The sequence below is a fragment of the Populus alba genome, chromosome 6 (assembly GCF_005239225.2).
Source record: "Populus alba chromosome 6, ASM523922v2, whole genome shotgun sequence".
Classification (NCBI taxonomy): Eukaryota; Viridiplantae; Streptophyta; class Magnoliopsida; order Malpighiales; family Salicaceae; genus Populus; species Populus alba.
In genome coordinates, this window is record NC_133289.1 from 9,991,419 (window position 1) to 10,013,015 (window position 21,597).

Genomic DNA, 21,597 nt, shown 5'->3' on the forward strand with positions numbered 1-21,597 from the left:
CCAAAAGCTGATGATGAGACACGACACAAACTTTTTTGTACTGCGGGAATATTATTGGTAGGGAGACCGCTGTTAAATTGAGTTTGAATATTAAAAAATATCCTAAACCTTGCACTATAGGTTCAATTAAAAAGGGAACAAAGATAATAGCAACTGAAAGATGTAAAGTTTCTTTTTCCATAGGCAAGTATAAGTATGAAGTTTAATGTGATGTAGTTGACATGAATACTTGTAACTTGTTGTTTGGTAGGCCATGACAATATAATGTGAATGCATGGCATGGGGGACAGGAAAACATCTATAGATTTGTAAATGATGAGATTAGTTTTACTTTGATGCCTTTGAAGTGGAATTCCAAACCAAAAGCCCAAAAGGCTGGAGGAAAGGTATTCCTTACTATTAACTAATCTTTTGTCAGAAATTGGAACATTTTAAAGGAGATGAAGGAAGTATATACTTTAATTGTATCTTCTATGCATGATATTCAACACCTGATTGACTTGATACTAGAGGCAAGCCTTTTGAATTTATCATATTACACAATGAGTTCATCTTGAGGGGGACATTAGAATTATTGCTGAAGAAAGGGATGATTCAAGACAGCTTAAGTCCATGTGTTGATAGTGATACAAATGGAAACAACATAAGAAAGACAACGAGCATAAGAACACATAGTTATGCCGAATAGGGATAACACAAACTTTAATTCAAAATTTTATTAATGGATATTTTCTCTTCATGTATTTTGCTGAAAAAAACCTAAACCAACTAGGAAAATATAACAACTTTTGAACAATAACTTTTGGGCATTATCAAAAGACCTTTCCGATCTCTAATTGTTATAAAATTTTAATTTTATAGGAAAAAAAACCTTTATAATCCCCAAACAAAATTTCAGCTGGATCTAATGGTCATATCGAAAGTTATGCCCAATAACATAAAATTATGTGTTATGAAAAAATCTTGCGCATTAGTCTTTATGGGTTGGAAAAAACTCGTTCTTGAGTTCAAATTACTCGTCTTGATCTCGTAGATCTCCAATCAAGACTCTCCAACCCTTTTTATCTCTTCTCTTCAAGTACATAACAATTTTTTAGAAATCAACTTCAATCTATTCATCGTAAAATTTGTATAATAAATAAAACTTGACAAATCATTTCCCTTTCATTGTGTTTCTAAAGTAATGAATTCCAAACATCAAATTTGTTTAACTAGTATTTGTTGTAAGCACATAACCCTTGAATATATTTCCATTAGTGATTACATTAACCTTGTAATAAAAAAAAATTAACATAATTTAAATAATTGTTTTTCTTCCCTCAAACACCTTCTATGCTTTCTTTGCATTCAACCCAAGACACCATCAATGATATCATCAATTGTATTATTGTCATTATTGATGATATTATCATCAACATAATCATCATCGAAATAAATATCATAAATTGATGGAAAATATCAATCCACATCTATCTTATGATAAATGAAATCACCAAAAATCTTCATGATACTCATCCTTATCAACAAGCCGCCTTCTTTGCTCATGTTTCTGAACCAAGTTTTCAAAACAAGTCATGGATCCGTGATCACTCCATATGATTCCCTGAACTCCTTAATTCTATCAACTGAGGACTTAATTTTGCAATCTATCTCTGTATATCTTTTATCATTGGTTCTTGAACACATCTTTTTAATTTTACCATCTGTTTATGCATGTTTTTCTATCATTAGCTGCTGAACATTTCTCTCCCAACGAGGAACCTTCTCATCCCCTTTTTGTTGAACACGCCCTGCCTTGTGATTTTTTCCAGTCATGATTATTTAGCAGCACGCATGAAACAAAATACCTGGGATTGCTTCACACAACAAGCAATAACCTAGGATTCTTAGACTCTAAGACCAACTAACGTAGACGGAAGCAACCCAAGAAAGACAACAAGTACAAGAACATAGAGTTATGCCGAATAGGAATCACACAATAATTCTAATTTAAAATTTTATTATTAGATATTTTCTTTTCAAGTAGTCTGCTGAAATACAAGCTAAATAACTCTATTTATACTAAAAAAGACGTTATAAACAAAATTGAAAAAATAACAAAAGAATTCTAAATCAAATAGAAAAAAGAATCCCATACCAATTGGAAAAATTTAGTTAATCTCAGACAGTCACTTCTAGGCATTATCAGAAGGCCTTCCGATTTCTGATTATTACAAAATCTTAACTCTATAAGAAACTGAACCTTTAGAATCTTCTAATTACATTTCAGCCCTATACAACGGTTAGATCTAAGGAAAAATCTCCTGCATCATATAGACAATTGTGAATGTGGCTCCCACAACACAATTAATCTCTCCCAAACTACTTGCACCTGTTATGTTCATGTAGACAAGTCTTCACCCAATGCTAGACTTAGGCCAAAACAATTGCGAGTCCCTCCTAAATACATTTTGGATTGGTTAAATAGTCTACTTTTTGATGAAGTAGATGCTGTCAAGAGTTGTGTTTGTTACAGTTTCACTTGGTAACAGAAATGTTTTTTACAAATTGATCAGACAATTGCATCCACACACATGTATCAATGAAAAGAAAATGACAAACTAAATAAACTTTAACATGCTTAGTACTTTCATATTCCCCACTAGATCTATTATGTTAATTTGGAAGGATGTTTAATTTTCTTGAGTCTAGGGTAGAATTACGAGTGCCACCTAATACAGCATGCTTCAGAGTTTAGATTTCTTTTTTCCCTTTTTATGTATCCTTGTGCACATATTGCATTAATGTGTTTTCATGTACCATGCCATATTGTTTTTTAATTCAGGATGGCGGGCATTCATTGGATTCATTGCAGCGGGCAAGTACCCTTGAGGCTGAATTGGCATTACTGTTGAGGATTAGCTACAAATATGGGAAATCTGGGGCCCAAGTTTTGTTTTCCATGGGTGCCTTGGAGCATCTTGCATCATGCAGGGCAGTCAGTTTACAGGTGATAATATTATCCATCTGCTCGCAAGTCATTTTTTTGCTCTTACTTTCACAAAGCTAAACTTAAGCTGGATTATAGGGATGTTTGAGGCGGTTTGACCGAAAGCTTCGTCGAGATGTTTCTGTAGATTTTGACAAACAATGCATGATTGTAACACCTATGTTGAGATTGTTGTTTTCTTTGACGTCATTGGTTGATACATCTGATATATTCGAGGTTAGCCTTCTTTCTTGGTTTTGGTTATTTCTTTCTTATTGAATCATTTCTTACATCTGATTGAAACATTATAACCTTTTCTTTTCCTATTTTGTTAAATAATTTTTATTTTATTTCCTACATATAGCGATACTTGCAAATGAAAATTGTGGTTCTTTTTGAAGTTTTTATTAATTCTCAATGAAGATTGTCCCTTCAAGAGTATATAATTCTCAATTACATACTCTTGAATTGACAATCTTTTTGGGCCAGACTGAAGCCATCTTCACACCCTGTTTGGAATAGATTCTCATTACAATTAAATTGAATTTAGTAAAATTGATTTCACAATTTAGATTATATTTTTCGAATTATTCTTGGACAGTTAAATAGGGACCTTATCTTTTGGAGTTCATAATAGATCATTTAGGTTTAATAATTTCTGAAATTACTTGTCTAACTAAACATGTCTCTTTAATGAAACTGGTCCCTTTTCTGTTGCCTATAGCTTTAAACTTATAGCCATAATTTTAAATTGTGGTTGCAGATTGTGGATTTCACAGGTGTTAAATAATGGTTTCAATATGCATGCTTTTCTAATAGAGTAACATAATATATAAACTAATAACATTTCTAGTAGTTAAATGCCATCTAAACAGTACATTAGAACTAACTATCAAAGGAATACAAAACAATAAAAAAATCATATTAGTAAGCAGGCCGTTATTGGCCTGTTATTTTCACTATAACAACCATTATTGTTATACAAGGGCGTTATAGTTGTTCTAGTTGTAAATCACCATTAACAGCAGTATAATGCCAAGTAACAGTACTATGTTTCCCAGTTCCGTTAAATGAGGGTTGTTATTTAAAACCATCCCTGTAGTTTTTGTATGCAGAAAAATCCTTATTACTCCCTCTATGCAACAGAGACTGCCATATTCGTTATTTTCTTTTTCTCAGAAAAGGAAGTCAGCAAACAAATGTAGATTCAACAGTCTATTTTGCTCTCACATTGCTATGTGTACTTGTTAAATGAACAATAAAAAAACAAAAGGATAATAAGGCCCGGGGCAATATTGGCATTTGAAGTTAAGTGAAAGTCTGAGCATTTAGTGCATTCTTCTTCTTGTTCAAAAATAGACTCTTAATTCTGGAGAAAACAGAGTGAATAGTCTAGTCTATACCAATGTAGCTCTTACCAACACTTCAAACAAGCCTATGAGCAACCTTAAGACAGATTATTCATGAGCTTGTACATCTGCCTTAAAAGTGATGGGTTACTCCTCGTTCATTTGTTAAACAATCATCACAATCTACTGTTAAGCTTCTTCAATAAGATAAATAAATATACAGAAAGAACACCAAGCTCTTTAGCAATTTGTCTCATTTGTCACTCTGAAATTATCACTGTTGAACAATTAGTGTTATACCAGGATTTGCAACAAACTCATTGTTGCAATTTCTTCTCATTTTGTCATCAATGTTGCTCATCAAGGCTCATGTCCAAGCTTTCAGTTTTATGGCTATCTTGGTCAGGGCCAGCTTTCCTTTTTCTTTCCATGTTTGGGTCCAATTCTCACTTAACATTCTTCATCTTTTACCTCCTTTTCTATGTGTAATAGGTGAAGAATAAAATTGTTCGTGAAGTTATAGATTTTGTAAAAGGACATCAGTTGCTGTTTGATCAAATTCTTCGTGAAGATATTTCCACAGCTGATGAATTGACTGTGGAGCAGATCAATCTTGTTGTTGGCATACTTTGTAAGGTAAACTCTTGGCTGTAATGGTATTATAAGTTATTAATACAAGATGGGTATCTTTTCAGCTGCTAAGGTACTGCAATCTCTAGGCAATGCGGTGGCAGTTGAGCATTGAACTATGTTGTGGTTGGGGAAAATTTATTTGTGCCTTGAAAGGGTCATGAAATGTGCTCTATAACAAGACAATTTGCTTGTGGTTGCCTGCTAGTTTAGCTAGTACGATCATGTAGTATTATCTGAAGTGACTAGGATACTGATTGTACTTTGGATGAGATGGGTGAGGCAGGGGAATGGTTTAGATGTTATCCCATGTTGTAACCTAGTAATTGAATTAAGATAAAGAAATAATTAATCCACCTCCTCATTGTCATATTGGATGATTTTTTCCATTTGTTTTACCAGCTCGTTTTCTTTTTATTTGGTATGCTCAAAAAGTAAAAAGAAGAAAAATCTTTATTTGGTTATGCACAACTCCATTTCCCCCCCCTGCAGGTATGGCCCTATGAAGAGAGTGACGAGTTTGGTTTTGTTCAAGGGCTTTTCGGTATGATGCGTGCTCTTTTTTCTTGTGACTCTGGAGCTCCTACTGTTGGTAAATTGGCCCAATCTTCTGAGGTATCTCAGTTTTCTTTTAGAACCACTATTTGAAGATATATATATATATATATTTATGTCTTTATTTTATCAACGTTTCAATTGTTTCTTTTGAAAAAACCAGAATAAAAGCAAGGTAGAACTGAACTCGTTTCGGCTATGCTTCAGTCTGGGCTCTTACCTATATTTCTTAGTCACAAAAATGTCTCTGAGACTCCAGGTATATTTATGAATGTGGAGCTAGTCATTTGTGATGAAATACAGTATTACTTTTCCCAGTGAATAAGGAGATATTTCCCATATGGCCAACATGAGTTGTGATTGTGACAGGTCTCAGACAGCTCCATAGATTACCATTCCCCTGCTATGCTGCAGCAGCCCACATTGATGTTACTTGACTCTCTCCTCCGTTCAGTTGCAACTTCCCTTGAAATGGCTGCTGATGAGAAATCCCTGCTACTTAATAAGGTGTTATAATCATTACATATGTTAAAATATTTTCCCATTTTTGTTGGTTTTTCGTTCTTTTGTTCATTTCTTATCATGTTCAGTTAAAAAGTAACTTTATTTGGGTTTGCAGATTCAAGATATAAATGAACTGTCAAGGCAGGAGGTGGATGAAATTATCAACATGTGTGCTATGCAAGAGTCTGTTTCTTCATCCGATGACATACAGAAGAGGTACTTCTGATTTTCTTCACTTCATTATTATGTTTAATCCTGGTTTGATTTGTTTAATTTATGTTTTTGCCTATCTTCATTTTATCTATCATATCATCTTTCTACATCAACATGTGAAACTAGTATTTTGACCAAAACTATCTTTTAAGTCTTTTATTTTACATATTCAATGTATACAAGCATGCATATATTACATAACTGATAAATAAAAAAGATCACTATCAAACATAGTCAGCAAAGTAGGACCTCTGAAGTCTAGAGATGGACCTACCCTTCAGCATTTTAGTATTAAGCAACCATTTGGTACTGTGAGACTTGAAATTAAAAGTGTAGCAAGTGACGATCCCAAATCTGGAAGTCCAGCAAAGCAAATCAAGGACAGTCTTCCTCAACCAACCTTGGAAAAAATATTCAAGCAGTGATATTTGATTTATACACCGCTACTAAACTCATAATTTCTCTATAATAGAAAGCCAGGAATCAGGTTGACTTCCAACTTCCTAGAAGAAAGACAAAAAAAGAAACAGCAGCTGTGGTAACACCTAGCGACTCTGGACATGGAGCAGCAACATTAGGTATCAGACTGTAGAATTTGTGCTTGGCTGCTGATTCTGGGCAGTGCTTTCTCATTGCATTAAATCAGAGGCCATGGCTTTTTAAGAAAAATCTCTTTCCCAACTGCGAAGAATGATGCCATATGTTTGTAGAGACAAGATTATTTTGACGTGTGTTTAAATATGATAGTAGTATTCAACTTCTTTCAAGTTGGCAGAACCAATTTGTTATACTATGAGCGTGCAATTTCTCATTATGATATGCTGGCACCTGGCAGTAACCCCAACAGCTTTCTTTCTGAACTTTTTTCCTGTGCTATTTGTTATTCAATGCAAATTAAAATGTCTCATTGATTTTGACCAGAAATAACAAAGAAACTCTTGGGACTAGATTTGGTGGTGAAATTCAAGTTGCAAATAATAACATGGTTGAGAAGATATAGACTGTAGAGCTCTTTGAAAACTCTTAGATACTAATTGATGTAGAACCTGATTTTGACCAAAACAACACATGACAATCCAAAAGGATCAATTTATTTGATTGATGAAAATTCATAGCCTTCTCGAGTTTCTAACTAGGATACTATTTATAGGTACCAAAACAAATAGAAAGTTTGAAAACCTTAACCCAATAGTATTAGAAAAAAAAAAAACCAAAAAGAAAGTTACTAATAGGATATAAATCTAAGCTCCTTATTAAGTGTTACTATAACTACCATGTAAAAACTTGTATATAATTCTTCAAACTACTTAAAATCTTAAATAATCATGTAAAACTAAATAATCAAATACTAATTCTAAAAGTCTTACTTTATTCTCAAATCACCCACAAAATCAAAACCACTGCCATCCTCCAATGTCAACATACTCTTCTATGCCTACCCTTTTTATAGGCTTCCAAATCCTTTTCCGGTTACCACCATGTCATAAAAAAGGAAGCCTTCTTTATCATTTCTGGAATGAAGGATTGCCAGCTCATGTCTATAATGATGTCATGCATGGCTTGCTCCCTCTCATGTCCAAATTATAAGGGCTCAGCCAAGTGAATTTCATTGTTTTCTACTAGAGGGCTTGAATATGGTTGTTGCTGTCTGAATAGCAAGTGTTGCTAATCCAGACTTGTGAGTGTGGAATTACCTTTTTTGATTACCTTTCTTGCTTTATCCACTTTTTTTCAGACAAATAACTCGTCAATAGTCTTTCTCCATTATATGGCAATTAGCAACTTGCCCAAGTGGCACACTAACCTCGGTTATATGATTATTATGCAAGGTCTTTGCTGCTATTTCTTTTCTAATGTGAAGCATGGCTTGACTCTATCCATTTGCTAAAAATAAACATTTGATAAAACTCATTCTTAAACTCATTACTTGTTATAATCTCCATCTTTCCTCTTCAAAGATAAGACCCATGCTAGATTATATTTGAAATTTGTTATGCCTTTCTTCCTAGCAACATCTAAAAATTGAAGCATTACCTCCTTATCTAATCTTTAGGCCATAAGTATTAATTCATCCCTGTGCAAAATCAACAAGGAAATTATAAATTGGTTAAATTATTTTAAAAATGTTCATAGAATTTCTGGTGGTTGATCCCTAAAAGCTATTCTTGAATGTAAATCATAGTATCAAAAGTGCCCCCTCAAATCATGGTATCATGGTCTCTTAAAACCAGATCCAATTTCTTTTAAAAGCATTCATCAATGGTTTGTAATTAGTAGATTTAGCCCAATTACATGATGTTACGTTGGCATTATACCACCAGCTTGCCACGGCCATCGTCCCATGATGTTGATCTTTTTAAAGCAATTACTCTTTGGATGCTAGATTGTGAACCTGGACTACCGGTCATTTTTTTTCAAGTACAAAATGAGATTGACAACCATGGTTTAGCCTCCATTTATTGCAATCAAGGGATTGGTGTCTGAGCATGGAAGGGATCATTGTCACTTCCTCAACCTCTCAGCTGTTTTCTTTGTTCTTTTAAAATTTTCATGAAACCATAATGTTGAAGTGTAACTAATCAATCATATTCTTTTGACGAACATTATCTTGCTCTATGCCTGATTCTCTTATTTTTCCAGGAGGTATATCGCAATGATGGAAATGTCCCGTGTAGCTGGCGAAAGAGATCAGCTAATTACATTGTTACTTCCACTTGCAGAACACGTGCTGGATATAATCCTTGTTCATTTTCGTGAAGGGTGCGTCATCTTTATTCTTTAACTTTATTTTCCTTTCCTTTCTTGCCCTTCTCCCTGCTTTAGATCTGGTTGTTGGATGCTGGATGTTTTTAAATGTTGCTGTAATATATTGCACCCTCTGTTTTACTACAACCAAGCATTGTATGGGTTTAGTATCTGTAATTGTAATTTGGTTTTTTCTTATGTAATTTTCATGTATTGATGACTTGAACAAGCTGAGTTTTAGATAAAAACCAAATAAGTGAAGATTATAAAGCTTCAGTTTTTTTGCATCTCCACCAATACATCTGTGTATGAAAATTGTGTATAATGCAATATGAAAAAATAATTAAAATCTCTGTTGGTCATTTTGTTTTATTCGGTTTTTCAAAACCAAACTGAAGATATCCAAATTACCAAAAAAATAAACTAAAGTACCTATTGCTTTGGGGATCCAAGGTGAGTTCATTAGTAGATGAGGTATAGCTGTTAAAATTTATCTGCCCTGTGATCTTTTGTTTTCTTGGCAGGTCCATGGCATCTGATAATAGTGGAGTTACAAAAGCTGTTACGTTTGGCACGCACTCTGACCCCAGACAGGATCTATCTTGGATGTGTGGGATGTTGGTTCCCACATTAGAACGACTTGAACTGTTGAGTGAGGTATTGTACTTAATTTCTGCTTACTGCTTATAGCCATTCAAAATAATTACTGAGATATGTGTAGTGATACCTTTTGAATCACGGCATCAAAAGTGTTAGAGATAAATTAGTAAATCTAATGGATTGATTGTTTGGTACAATTAGGGGTTGAGCTAGGTTTTTGAGAAGGGAAATGAATCATGACAGACTTCAATTTCTGTCCTACAAGCGTTTTATGATGGGCCAGAGCTTTGAAAAATCTGGGGATTTTAATGGTTTAGATTAATAAAGAATAAAGGGATTTTTTTTTTTTTTTTTGAAATTTGAATTAGAGAAAAACTTGCTCAGGCTACTAGTGACACTGGTGAGTTTTCTAGGATCACACCAAGAAACCTAAGGCATCACATTCTAGGAATCGAATTCTTAGGAATTACATCTAAGATTGCATCATGCAACCTAAATTTTATTCAGAAATTCTTATTTCTGAAATAAAGTATTATAAAAGCTTTATGTAGCTGGATTGGAATACGCTTAAAAAAGAAAAGCATAAATTAGGGGTGATTGCTAATTTAAACGGTTTGGTTTAGATGAGAAATTCAACTAAATTTGCACAGAACCAAACCAATTTAAGCCTTTGATTTTTTTTCAAAACTCAATTTTGCATTGATTGGTTTGGTTTTACATTTTTAAAAACTAAATAAATCCAATTTAATTCATGGACCTTTTAGTTGTGCTATTTTTGACAGGTTTTGATTTAATGAGCTTTTATTTCATATTAGGCCTTGAGTTTATAATGGGTTTTTTCAGTTTGCTTTGGATGTTTTTAGTTTCTAAACTTTGAAACAAAAACTGAACAGAACTGAACCAAAATTTTTTTAAAAAAATTATAATTGAATTTTTCTAAAAAGTTAAGAAAACATTTGATTCAGTTACTTTCTAATCGGTTTTTACAGATTTTTCAATTAATTCGATTAATGTCACCTCTAGCGAAAATATATTTATATGTTAAAAACCACTTTCATATGTTAAAAGCCATGTTCTAGGAGAATTTGGAACGTATCTTGAAATTACAGCGATACCCTGAATTGTAGAATTGAATAACTTATACAAAACCAAACTTTTTTCACCTGCTTCAGGGGGCAATTGGCCCACTCAGTTTCGCTCCACTATGAATGGATAAGTTGCTCGCTATGGTGACTTCAAGTTACCGTAGTTTTTGTAACTTGGGTACATTTTTATGACAAAACAATACTTAATCTCATATATTTACTTGTATTTCTAACTTTACATTTAGTAGTTCGACTATAATTTTTTTTTTTTGTGTTGTAAAACAAGTGTAAAATAGAAATATTCAAGTTATGTTGCAAAAGACCTAGGGATAGCATCTCTATCTTGACTTTATCTGCTAGCAAAACCATAAATAATATCTCATCACAATTTTCTGTTCTAATTTCTCTTTAAGTAAGTGATATATATGCTAGTCATGCTATCAAGGACCTCATTCAAAACTAGTGGATTCAAAGTGGTCAAATAACTTATGCTTATTCTATGAATAATTCTTTGTTGTGTTTGTGCATCCCTAACCTTGTTCCTGCTAATTTCTTATTAAATAGATAAATTGAAACTAATTTGGTTGTTTTAAATTTGAATTGGAAATTGAGAGCAAAAAATTATACACTGGGAATTCCTAATAATGATTTTAACTTAACTGCTTGATGATATGTTTGAAATTTAAATTCTTTATTTAAAATTCTTTTTGTAAACATCGTTTTCATTTTGGCCACCACGTTTTTGTGATTCTTCTCTCTTGTTGTATAATAACAGAAAATTTTATGGTGCTTAGTGAATAACTAATGCATTCTAATAGATACTTCTTAGAGTCCAATTTAAAAAAAGAGAGAAACACACGGAGAGAGAGAATAAAATCTATGACCCATATCTGTCTCTTTCTTCAAAGTGGACTCCTAGAAAATAACTAATAGTATACCATTTGTTACTTTCTAAGCACCGTAAAATTACTCTACAATAATTGTACTTCACAAGAAAAAGGATTCTTCTTTCCTTGTTGGAGTATGTAGACTTCTTATTGTCGTAATATCAACTTGCTTGTAATGCAAAAGAAGTACTTGTAAGAACCTTTGGGGGTGTTTTTCATCTGTGGCAAGCGTGTGTAGTGTAACAATTTTCACTCGGAAAAGTGTGACAAATCTCAGTGTAAACCATGTACTTATCATTGGTTTTAGTTAAAATGAAGTAAATAGTTGCATCCCTGGTGTTGAAGTATGTAGCTTCTGTGTTGTCACTAACTATTTAGGAATTTGATCTTGATTCTGGTCTTTTGCAATCGGCACCGATGTGCTTGCTTGGTTTTGCAGGATAAGGTCGGCCACAATCTGAAGGTGTTTCGAAGATTGGTGACATCCCTTAAAGAAATGGCAATCCAAAACCTGGCTTTATGAGATTACCTCAAGCTGTGAAAAGATGTCGTGACGTAGTTGTGTCAAATTTTATGTTGTTGGTTAGTGTTTTCTTGAGGTTAGCTTTTCGGCTTTGTAAATTTGCAAAATTATAATCTATAATCATGTTGTATTAGGCTGATCCAATACTATCTTACGATTTTTGTATTCCTAGTACATGAGCAATCTTCTCAAGTCTACTTGCAAATGCTCAATTAAAGTCCTATTGGTATCATTAATTAATATGCTTTATCATCATTCTATACTCCATGTTAGTGAACTTAAAAACCATCAATTCTACTCAGTTTTTTCTCATTTCTTTACATTTTTCAATTCCTCGAAAAAATACTGCCCTCTAAGACCCTACGCCATCTCCACCTAGGAAATGTATTAAAATAATTATTTTTAATACTAGTATATCAAAATAATTTTAAAACATTGATTGAAAAAAAATTAAATATTTTTAAAAATACTTTTGAAATGTAAAAACAACAAATTCAGAATTGTTCTGGCCACCTGGCAGCTAAAACCCATACCTTTTAATGTCACTTCTAGTGGAAGCAGGGGATGTCATTGTTGCTGGCACTAATGGTGGGTTTGTTCGATAACTTGTATCCAAAGATTGAGGCTCAGTTCCGCAGGATGTTGCTCGGGCAGTGGCTGGACTGCACATCAACGAAAAGAGAAGCTTCTACTTCATTTGTAGAAGGTTCTTTGAATGCTGGAAAATCAAGGCACATGGCTCTGAACAAAGTTTTTATAACCTTCTTACAACCACATAAATACTCGAAGCTACAAGCCATGACTTCTAACCGGATGTAAAGGCCCAAGCCCGTTACTTATAATATTATTTAAAAAATAAATAAATGAGAATATCACATCGCATCGTCATCTTCTATACTGGAGCTCGTAGTCCGGAGTCCACATTCAACGAAGAAAAAAAGAAAGGAACAGAGTAGCCACATGGTGTTTTAGCTGCAAAACTTAATCAGACAAACAGGGGAACAATAGAGCGAGAGAGAAAGAGACCAAAATGATGTCACTTACCTTCTCCGTCTCCTCTCTTCATCCTCTCTACAAGTACAAACCCATCTCCACCACCACTCTCCCTCCAAAACCTCGGTTTCTGTCCATCAAATCTTCTTTAGACGACGAAACCCAAAAACAAACCTCTTGGGTCAGCCCAGACTGGCTAACGTCCCTCACTCGCTCCCTATCCTTAGGCCGAAACGATGATTCAGGGATTCCCATTGCCAGTGCTAAGCTTGAAGATGTGTCTGATCTTTTAGGTGGTGCTTTGTTTCTCCCTTTGTTTAAATGGATGAATGATTATGGGCCCATTTACCGTCTCGCTGCTGGCCCTAGAAATTTCGTTATAGTTAGTGACCCTGCTATTGCTAAACATGTTTTAAAAAATTATGGTACCAAGTATGCCAAAGGCCTTGTTGCTGAAGTCTCTGAGTTTCTCTTCGGCTCCGGTTTTGCTATCGCCGAGGGCTCGCTTTGGACTGTAATCTTCTTTCCTTCATCCCCCCCATTCTTTATCTTATGAAACTAAGCTGGCAATTATTATCAGTATCAGTAATAATACTTGAAGTTGTGAATTTTCTTTATTTATGGTGATGGTGTGTAGGCAAGGCGCAGGGCAGTGGTGCCTTCACTGCACAGGAAGTATTTGTCAGTGATAGTTGAAAGGGTGTTTTGCAAATGTGCAGAAAGGTTGGTGGAGAAGTTACAAGCTGATGCATTGAATGGCAATGCTGTAAATATGGAAGAGAAGTTTTCTCAATTGACACTTGATGTCATTGGTCTTTCAGTATTCAACTACAATTTTGATTCATTAACTACTGATAGTCCTGTTATTGATGCTGTTTACACTGCATTGAAAGAGGCAGAGGCTCGTTCCACTGACCTTTTGCCATATTGGAAGGCATGTAAATCCATGTGTTTCTTCATTATTCTCCGTGTTTCTCAATTTTTTTTTATATAGTTTTTAAGTTGTGATTTTTTTTTTTGGTTTGCAGATTGATGCTTTGTGTAAGATTATACCGAGACAAATAAAAGCGGCAAAAGCGGTTATGGTTATTAGGCAAACTGTTGAGGAACTTATTGAGAAATGCAAAAAGATTGTGGAAATTGAGGGTGAGAAAATAAACGAGGAGGAATATGTGAACGACAATGATCCGAGCATTCTCCGGTTTTTGCTCGCCAGCAGGGAAGAGGTCTGCTCCAGCTCTTTATTTATTAGTGTGTATTAATATATCATGATTGTGGAATTGTAGAATAATATGCAAGTCTCAGTTATAAAGCAGGAATTTCTGTTGATAAATTATGTAAAGTTTGTGAGAATTATGACTGGCATGAATAAGAAGCCTTTTTGTAAAACTACATTATTTTACTGCTTTACTTCGCAAATTTTATGCTCCTGCATGGCATACTCTGTAGTTTGTTGGGATTGAAACACAATAGCATAATTGGGAGTTGAAGCATATCACCGTTAGGATCTGGAATGGGAACATCCACTTGAGGAATCATGACCCTCCTAGTTCAACCAAAAAAAAAAAAAATTCATTGCACTGTGCCTTTTATGCTGGCCTTGGCACATAGTTCTTGACATGAAAATTAAGATGTCTGCCCTTATCGTTCCAAGTTTCTGCATACATGGATTTGCAAGAGAATTGTATTTTGAAGAATGATCTCTCTCCCTCTGATATTGGATTCTAGTATCTTTTCTTAAGTTTTCTTCTTAATTCTAATTTAATGGCCAAGTGTCTTTCAGGTTTCAAGTGTACAGTTACGAGATGACCTACTGTCAATGTTAGTTGCTGGCCATGAGACAACTGGTTCAGTATTGACTTGGACTTTGTATCTCCTGAGTAAGGTAGTCTATCTTATTACATGGGAAAATATTTGTTGATATTCAAATTGGAAACCCTCAATCAATGACAATTTCAGACTAAAAACCAAATCTAATGACTTGTGATGCTCAATTATTTCATGAACTTGAAACTGTGAGGATACAAGTATTTAGGCCCAAAATCTTGTTACTTCTCCCCCAATGTGGTACTCTTCTGCATAATGCCTTTTCAAAAGTTTTTATTCTCGAATGCTCATTGACTTGAAAGGAGTTCAAAGAGTGTTGTTGCCTTGTTCAGTCATTTATCAAAGAGGCACATATGTCTTAATTAATATGTGAAGTGAATATTAAATGATCAATGAAACACCCAGTGGAGTTTAATTTTCCTTATGCCATTTGGAACAAAAATCATTAGATTAGATGGTCTAGTTTTGGTCCATTTAACCTAGGAATTAATTTCTCCGTCCGTGGGGCACAGGCTGGGCAAACTTGATCTGATAGGGAGGTATTCTGGGTTAAAGCATTGTTCTATATGCATGATGTATCTGTGGATTATGTTTGCATATTTAGATGCACTATTTACACGGAGGTGTGATGTCAAATGTCTTATGAATGTGTTGCTACCTATGAAGTCGGAACATTTGTTCATGTTTAGTTTCTTGTTATAATCGACTTAGGGATTATATATTACAAGTTGAATTAATGTTTGTTTATAAAAAACATGTCTGGCTGTTTTATTGCACATAACTGGCTAGTGTGAGAACTACATTTGTTTCACTTAGGTTCCTATTTCTGATTGTCAGATTCATTCTTGAACATCTCATACTTATATATTTTCAGAAACTGAATTGTGTTCTAGCAGTTCCTTTAATATGTCGCAACAAGTTTGTTTAGCATTTACATTTGAAAATGGTGACTTGCCTTTTGTTTCTTTCATCTACCTTCTCAAGTTTTTAGAACCTTCAATAGGAATAGTTTGCCTAACCTGCTAATTTTAACTTCTCAGCCTGTAATATAAATACACATGCTACTGAACATCATTGTTCTTCATTTACTTTTTTTCAGGATTCTTCTACATTGATGAAAGCACAAGAAGAGGTTGACCGAGTACTACAGGGAAGGCCTCCTACCTATGATGATATAAAGGATCTAAAGTATTTGACACGCTGCATAAATGAGTCCCTACGTCTCTACCCACATCCTCCTGTAGGTTGCAGTGCCTTTCCTTCTTAAGTAAATTGTAACAGGACTGGCAAAAATAGACAAAAGGTTTATTACAGCAATCTCTTTATTATTCTATCATATGTTATAACTCTTGTAGGTCTTGATAAGAAGAGCTCAAGTTGCTGATGTGCTTCCTGGTAATTACAAGGTTAATGCTGGACAAGATATAATGATTTCAGTGTACAATATTCATCACTCCTCCAAGGTATTATGATATTTTGTGCACTCTTCAAACCTACGTTGAGTTGAATTTTGTAAGTTAAGCTAATAGTTTTAAATTAAGAGACCGCTGCTGTCTGCTGTAAATTTGGAAACCTGACAAAATCAAGGTACTTATTTAGTGACTGAATAATTAGATTTGCTACTTTAGATTGGGATAAATTCTAATCTTTCAGCACTTCCAAAATTGCTAGGAAGCGACTAATAAGCTTGCTTAAGCGTACACTATTGATTGGTAAGAGTTTGAATCTTGTATTGACACCCAAGCCTGTCAATGTGTGCCAAGGCATGTGGAAATAAGCTTCCATCATTGAATAAATTCTCTTTGCTGGTTCTTAAGCAACTCTGATTGGCAAGATTTTGAATCTTGTGTTGACACCCAAGCCATCTTGTCACTATGTGCCCAAGCATATGGAAATATGCTTCCTTCATTGAACAAATTCTATTTGCCAGTTCTTCAGCAACTCTGGCAGTATCTTACCTTAAATGTATGAGTTAAAGACAATTCTGAACCATAATTAAGAACTGAAATGGAAATTCTGTTATGATTTAGTTTTTAAACAAATGGAAAGAATTTTTGAATTTTGACACCTTTTCTGTTCAGTTTTACATCAAATGGCAATATTTTGAGATCACTGCCCATCCTATTAGGCTTGTTTGAATTCGAATATAGTTATTTGGGGTGATTATTCATGGAAACTAAGAATGTGTTTGTTGTGTGAATTGCCTTCTGATGGTATTTCTTATGTGCTTAATTTACAAGGTCTGGGAGAGAGCAGAAGAGTTTGTGCCAGAGAGATTTGGCTTGGATGGCCCAGTGCCTAATGAATCAAACACAGATTTTAGGTATTTGTTTCTTCTTGTTCCTTTGTATTATCATTTCTTTGATTTTGGTACAACTTTGTTAACATAATGGGCTATTTATTAAGCTCAAAGTCCAATAATGTGTATTTTTCCCCTTAACTCATCCTGGTCTGCATCATTCTAAATTAGTAACTTGTGCATCATAGGTTCATTCCTTTCAGTGGAGGACCCCGTAAATGCGTTGGTGACCAGTTTGCTTTACTTGAAGCCATTGTTGCACTTGCAATCTTTCTACAGAAAATTAACTTTGAGCTGGTTCCTGATCAGAACATCCGCATGACTACTGGAGCAACAATACACACTACAGATGTAAGTATCCCATACATCAAGCACAATCATTTAAAAGTTGGAAACTTGACAATGATTTGGTAAAATGTTATTCTTATATATGCAAAGATGCCTCCTGATGGAGTGGCACTATTTGCAGGGCCTGTACATGAAACTCAGCCAAAGAGACACTAAAAATGTCTTTGCTTCATCTTCTTCTGGGTAAGCTGTAAAACTATATGTTTAGGCATCTGTGTCTTGTACTCATATTCAATTTTGTAAGCAATGAGAATGAAATTCTATTCTTTGGTTGAAAACGAAAGAAATTATCATTTTTTGACCAAAAATAGTGACACAACAAGAACTTCACATAATCGAACTGTTAATATATGTATTGCAGAGGTAGCCGTTGTAATCTTTGATAACTAAGCACCTTGAATGGTCATTCTCAGAGAAAAAAAAAAAAGGCATCTCAAGTTTTCCATAAACCATGTTGCTTTGGTTTTGGTAAGCTGCTTTCTGGGATAACAGAGTATTCTGATCTTGACTCTGAACTATATGTCTAAATTAATACAATGGTATGAATATAGAATTATGAATGAGCTTGCTGTAATAACTTCTTTTTTAACCTGAACCAACTCTTAGGATGCATTTGGTCCTCTAGACAGAACAAAACTGGATTCAATAGGACAGGTTAGATAATGTTTGGTGCATATATTAGACATGATGAGACAAGTTGCATAGTGTTTGATGTGCATATTGGATCATTGTCCTGTCCATAAGGTAAAATTCTTGTCCCACCATGGGGTGGATCAAACTTGTCCAATGCCATGGACAAAATCATTCTCTCAATTTTCTATATCATCCATTATTCTATTTATCACTCATTTTTTAATTTGATTGACTAATGTTTGACCAATCTCACTTGTATTTTATTAGAATGAATTTTTACATATAGGGGTTTAATTGATTTTTTTTGTGATTCAGGGACTAAATTCACTGACTAAAAATTTGAGGACAATAAAATAAAGACTAAAATATCATTAAAAATAAATGTGGTGACTAAAATGAATTGGTGAAAAATTTAAGAGGACTGAAATGAATTTTTGCAAAAATGCATGCACCATTGTGTTGTTCAATGAACTAAACACGAGTCAAAAAACATGTGTATATGTCTAGTTCGATACATTATCTAGTACAGGCCAATGCCATTTGTGTGCTCATACCCCATTTTGTTTCTGTCCCAAGTAAGATTGTTAAAATTACAAGTTGACTTATAAAATTATATGATTTAACAAATTAACATGTATATAACTGGTAAAATCAGGTTAAAAACTTGAAAACCAGTAAAATCAGTCGAACTCGGGTAAAATCGATCAAATTCGGTAAAATCAGCCAATGTGAACCGACTTCACGAGTTCGACAAAAGTTTAAAATTTTACTGATTAACACCAGTAGTCCAAAAGTTTAAAATTTTACTGACTAACACTACCAGCAGTCCACAATTCCCACTCCCGTCTCTCCTTTCCACCTTGCCCAAATCTGAAGTTCTTAATCTCAACCCTAGCAGACTAGAGCGTGTTTGGACAGTGTGTTTGCAATTGCTTTTTAAATAATTTTTTGTGCGAAATGCATGTTAATGATTTTTTTTTTTTCATTTTTTAAAAAATTATTTTTGACATCAGCACATCAAAACGATTCAAAAAGGTACAAACCGCATTAAATTTTTAAAAAAAAAAATGAATTTTTTGGCTACCTAACATTAGCAGCACAGCTGGTTCCTGTTCCACTCTCCGGTCTGCGTAATGCAAAGATTAATCTCCATTTTGTTCTTTATTTTGTTTTGCTTCTGATCTAATTGTCTCCACTCTCCACTCTCTCATTTGGTTTTGCTTGCCACTGAAAATGTTGGATTCTCTTCTTTTTTGAATAGTGGCCAAGTTTGCTTGCTGGATTCTGTTCTTTTCTTTCAAGTTTTATTATCCGAAAGAGGGCCATGAGCTAATATTATTTTTTTGGTGGTTTTTAAGTCAAATAATTTTGAACTTCTTGTTAATCTTGCAAAAAGATAAAATCTTCTTGGTGGTGAAAATCTGGTAGACACATTACTTGTTGTTAATTTCAGTTGGACATATTGTCTCATTGTTTTCCCTTTGTTTCGAGTCCATCTTATGGTTGCTACATGGATAGAGTTCATGAGGGATTTTTATGGTGTAGAGAGGGGCATGAAATAGTTTATTAAACATCTAAGATTAAGGGAGATGCGGACACTGTCTCTGGCCCGATGTAATCTTGGTGAGTAATGCCACGGTTGCTTCATCTTTGCAATTATGGAACCTGCAAGTATGTAAGCTCGTCGTGTTTAGGAATAAATTGTACGCCCTTTCAGTTGGTGTTTGTTCCACTTTTCTAAGGATCATGAACCTCTTAAGATGCTCATAAACCTCGTTGAGAAACATAATGGCTCGACCAGATCTTTCATATAATTGCTAATCAAATGTCAGAGTTCAGCGAATTCTTGATCTTCTTTCTGTTTTTTTTTTTTTTTTTTGGCAAATTAATAGCCTTTTACCCATGACTGCATGCATGAATTACTTGTAATTTTGTGTTTCAAACAAAACGTTTTGTGATAGTACAGAAGACCAACCGAGGTAAGAGGTTGATACACTGGGCTACATTTCATAAATGCAGCACTCACCGTGCAAAAAATTATGTAAAGGAAACAACAGCTAGAATGTTTACTTTGACTCTGAAGATGACTTGATTTGGTTTTGGTAATAATGTATTCAGCTAGAATGTATTCATCACCTCTTTAAAGATTGTTAGGAATATTGTTTTAGGTGCTGGTTGTTTTTCTTTTCTCAAGTTGTTTGCACACAAAAGAGGGTCCGTTTATCTCTGGATAAACATTGTTGCTGGCTTACTGCCATGTTGTAATTATTTAATTTAATGCAAATGTCAATTATATTGAGAATTCTCCGAGAACATTCTATGTTTTTATGATCATAAAAATATTAGACAGACCTAGAAAGTGCTTGTGGATCTTGTTGTTGTTGCTGCTGCTGTAAAAGATTGGAATTGTCAATATATAATTAGTTAAAATATTTTACTTTGAGATTTTACAATTCAATTTTATATTGTTTATTTCATTGTCGTGTTAAAATAAATGTTTTTGACAATCTTGGCTCCAAGAAAATGACCATTAGTTAAATTAACACAAACTAAAAAACCTAATGGTAGTCATTGTTCAACGTTTTGTTTTAATATATTTTTTTATATATATAATTCTACCTTCCAAATTTTCTTCTTTCAATTTTTGTTTTCAATATTTTATTTATTTAAAATTGATCATAATTTATTTTGATTTTTTTCTTAAATTATGGTAGTTTTAAACAAAATTCTAGTATTTGGTTAGTATTTAATTTTCACAAATGTTTATTTTTATTATCATATCATTACATAAAAAAACAATTTTAAAAAACAAAGATTTTAAACCTAGTAGAGTACATAATCCAGGCCATGAGTTATATAAGTTGAGTCATGAAGTCTTGGTTGATTCAATATGTTGTTGTCACAATATTAAAAAAAAAAAAATGATTTTTTTTAAACTAAACCATGCTTTTATTGATCATCCAGGTTGCCTTTGGATTTATCAAGTCAACTAGATCATTTAAAGTCAACTTCTAATATTTATTTTAAACTCAAGCTAGGCAAGGAGTCGAGTTGAAAGGTTTGAAAGTGACCTGCTAGGTTAGGTTTAATATCAATGTCGAAAAGTTTTTTTTTTTTTTAATTACATTTTCAAATTTTTATTCTTTCAATTGAATGTTTTTTGGTTTTTTTTTATTATTAATTTTATCATTCAACATTTTCATGATTTTGAATTGATATTCATGATTTATTTTGTTGTTTTTTTATGAAGTTATTGTAATTTCTAACAAATACCTTGACATTTGGTTGATGCTCAATTTTTGTAAGCGTTTATTTTTATTATCATGTCACTAAATAAAAAATAGTTTTTTTTTAAATCAAGTTTTTAAACTTAGTGGAGTGTATAATCCAAATCGTAGATTTTGTGAGTTAAGCCGCGAAGCTCATGTTGATTCAATA

At 33.6% G+C, this 21,597-nt stretch overlaps 2 protein-coding genes across 3 annotated transcripts in view; both read left to right on the top strand.

Annotated features, from left to right (window-relative positions):
• Positions 1-12,314, top strand: part of LOC118048374 (nuclear pore complex protein NUP205) — a 33,459-nt gene extending 21,145 nt beyond the window's left edge. The window contains exons 36-45 of the mRNA XM_035058025.2: positions 2,825-2,989; positions 3,068-3,205; positions 4,810-4,953; positions 5,440-5,562; positions 5,666-5,761; positions 5,872-6,009; positions 6,122-6,222; positions 8,860-8,979; positions 9,489-9,621; positions 11,976-12,314. Coding sequence (XP_034913916.1) covers positions 2,825-2,989; positions 3,068-3,205; positions 4,810-4,953; positions 5,440-5,562; positions 5,666-5,761; positions 5,872-6,009; positions 6,122-6,222; positions 8,860-8,979; positions 9,489-9,621; positions 11,976-12,059 — 1,242 coding nt within the window. The 3' untranslated portion in view covers positions 12,060-12,314. The remainder of the gene's footprint in view (positions 1-2,824; positions 2,990-3,067; positions 3,206-4,809; positions 4,954-5,439; positions 5,563-5,665; positions 5,762-5,871; positions 6,010-6,121; positions 6,223-8,859; positions 8,980-9,488; positions 9,622-11,975) is intronic.
• A 324-nt stretch (positions 12,315-12,638) lies between these two features.
• LOC118048373 (carotene epsilon-monooxygenase, chloroplastic) lies at positions 12,639-20,165 on the top strand. 2 transcript variants are annotated; one of them, XM_035058023.2, is made up of 10 exons: positions 12,639-13,566; positions 13,690-13,986; positions 14,081-14,278; positions 14,836-14,937; positions 15,979-16,119; positions 16,235-16,342; positions 17,120-17,202; positions 17,367-17,529; positions 17,648-17,709; positions 20,126-20,165. In XM_035058023.2, exons 1-10 carry the CDS (start codon positions 13,090-13,092, stop codon positions 20,148-20,150), a joined length of 1,656 nt encoding a protein of 551 aa, XP_034913914.1. In that variant the 5' UTR covers positions 12,639-13,089; the 3' UTR covers positions 20,151-20,165. The 2 variants fall into 2 exon arrangements, with proteins under 2 accessions (XP_034913914.1, XP_034913915.1); XM_035058024.2 differs by lacking the exon at positions 20,126-20,165 and adding an exon at positions 17,888-18,086 and having other exon boundaries at positions 12,640-13,566.
• Positions 20,166-21,597: the final 1,432 nt, after the last annotated feature.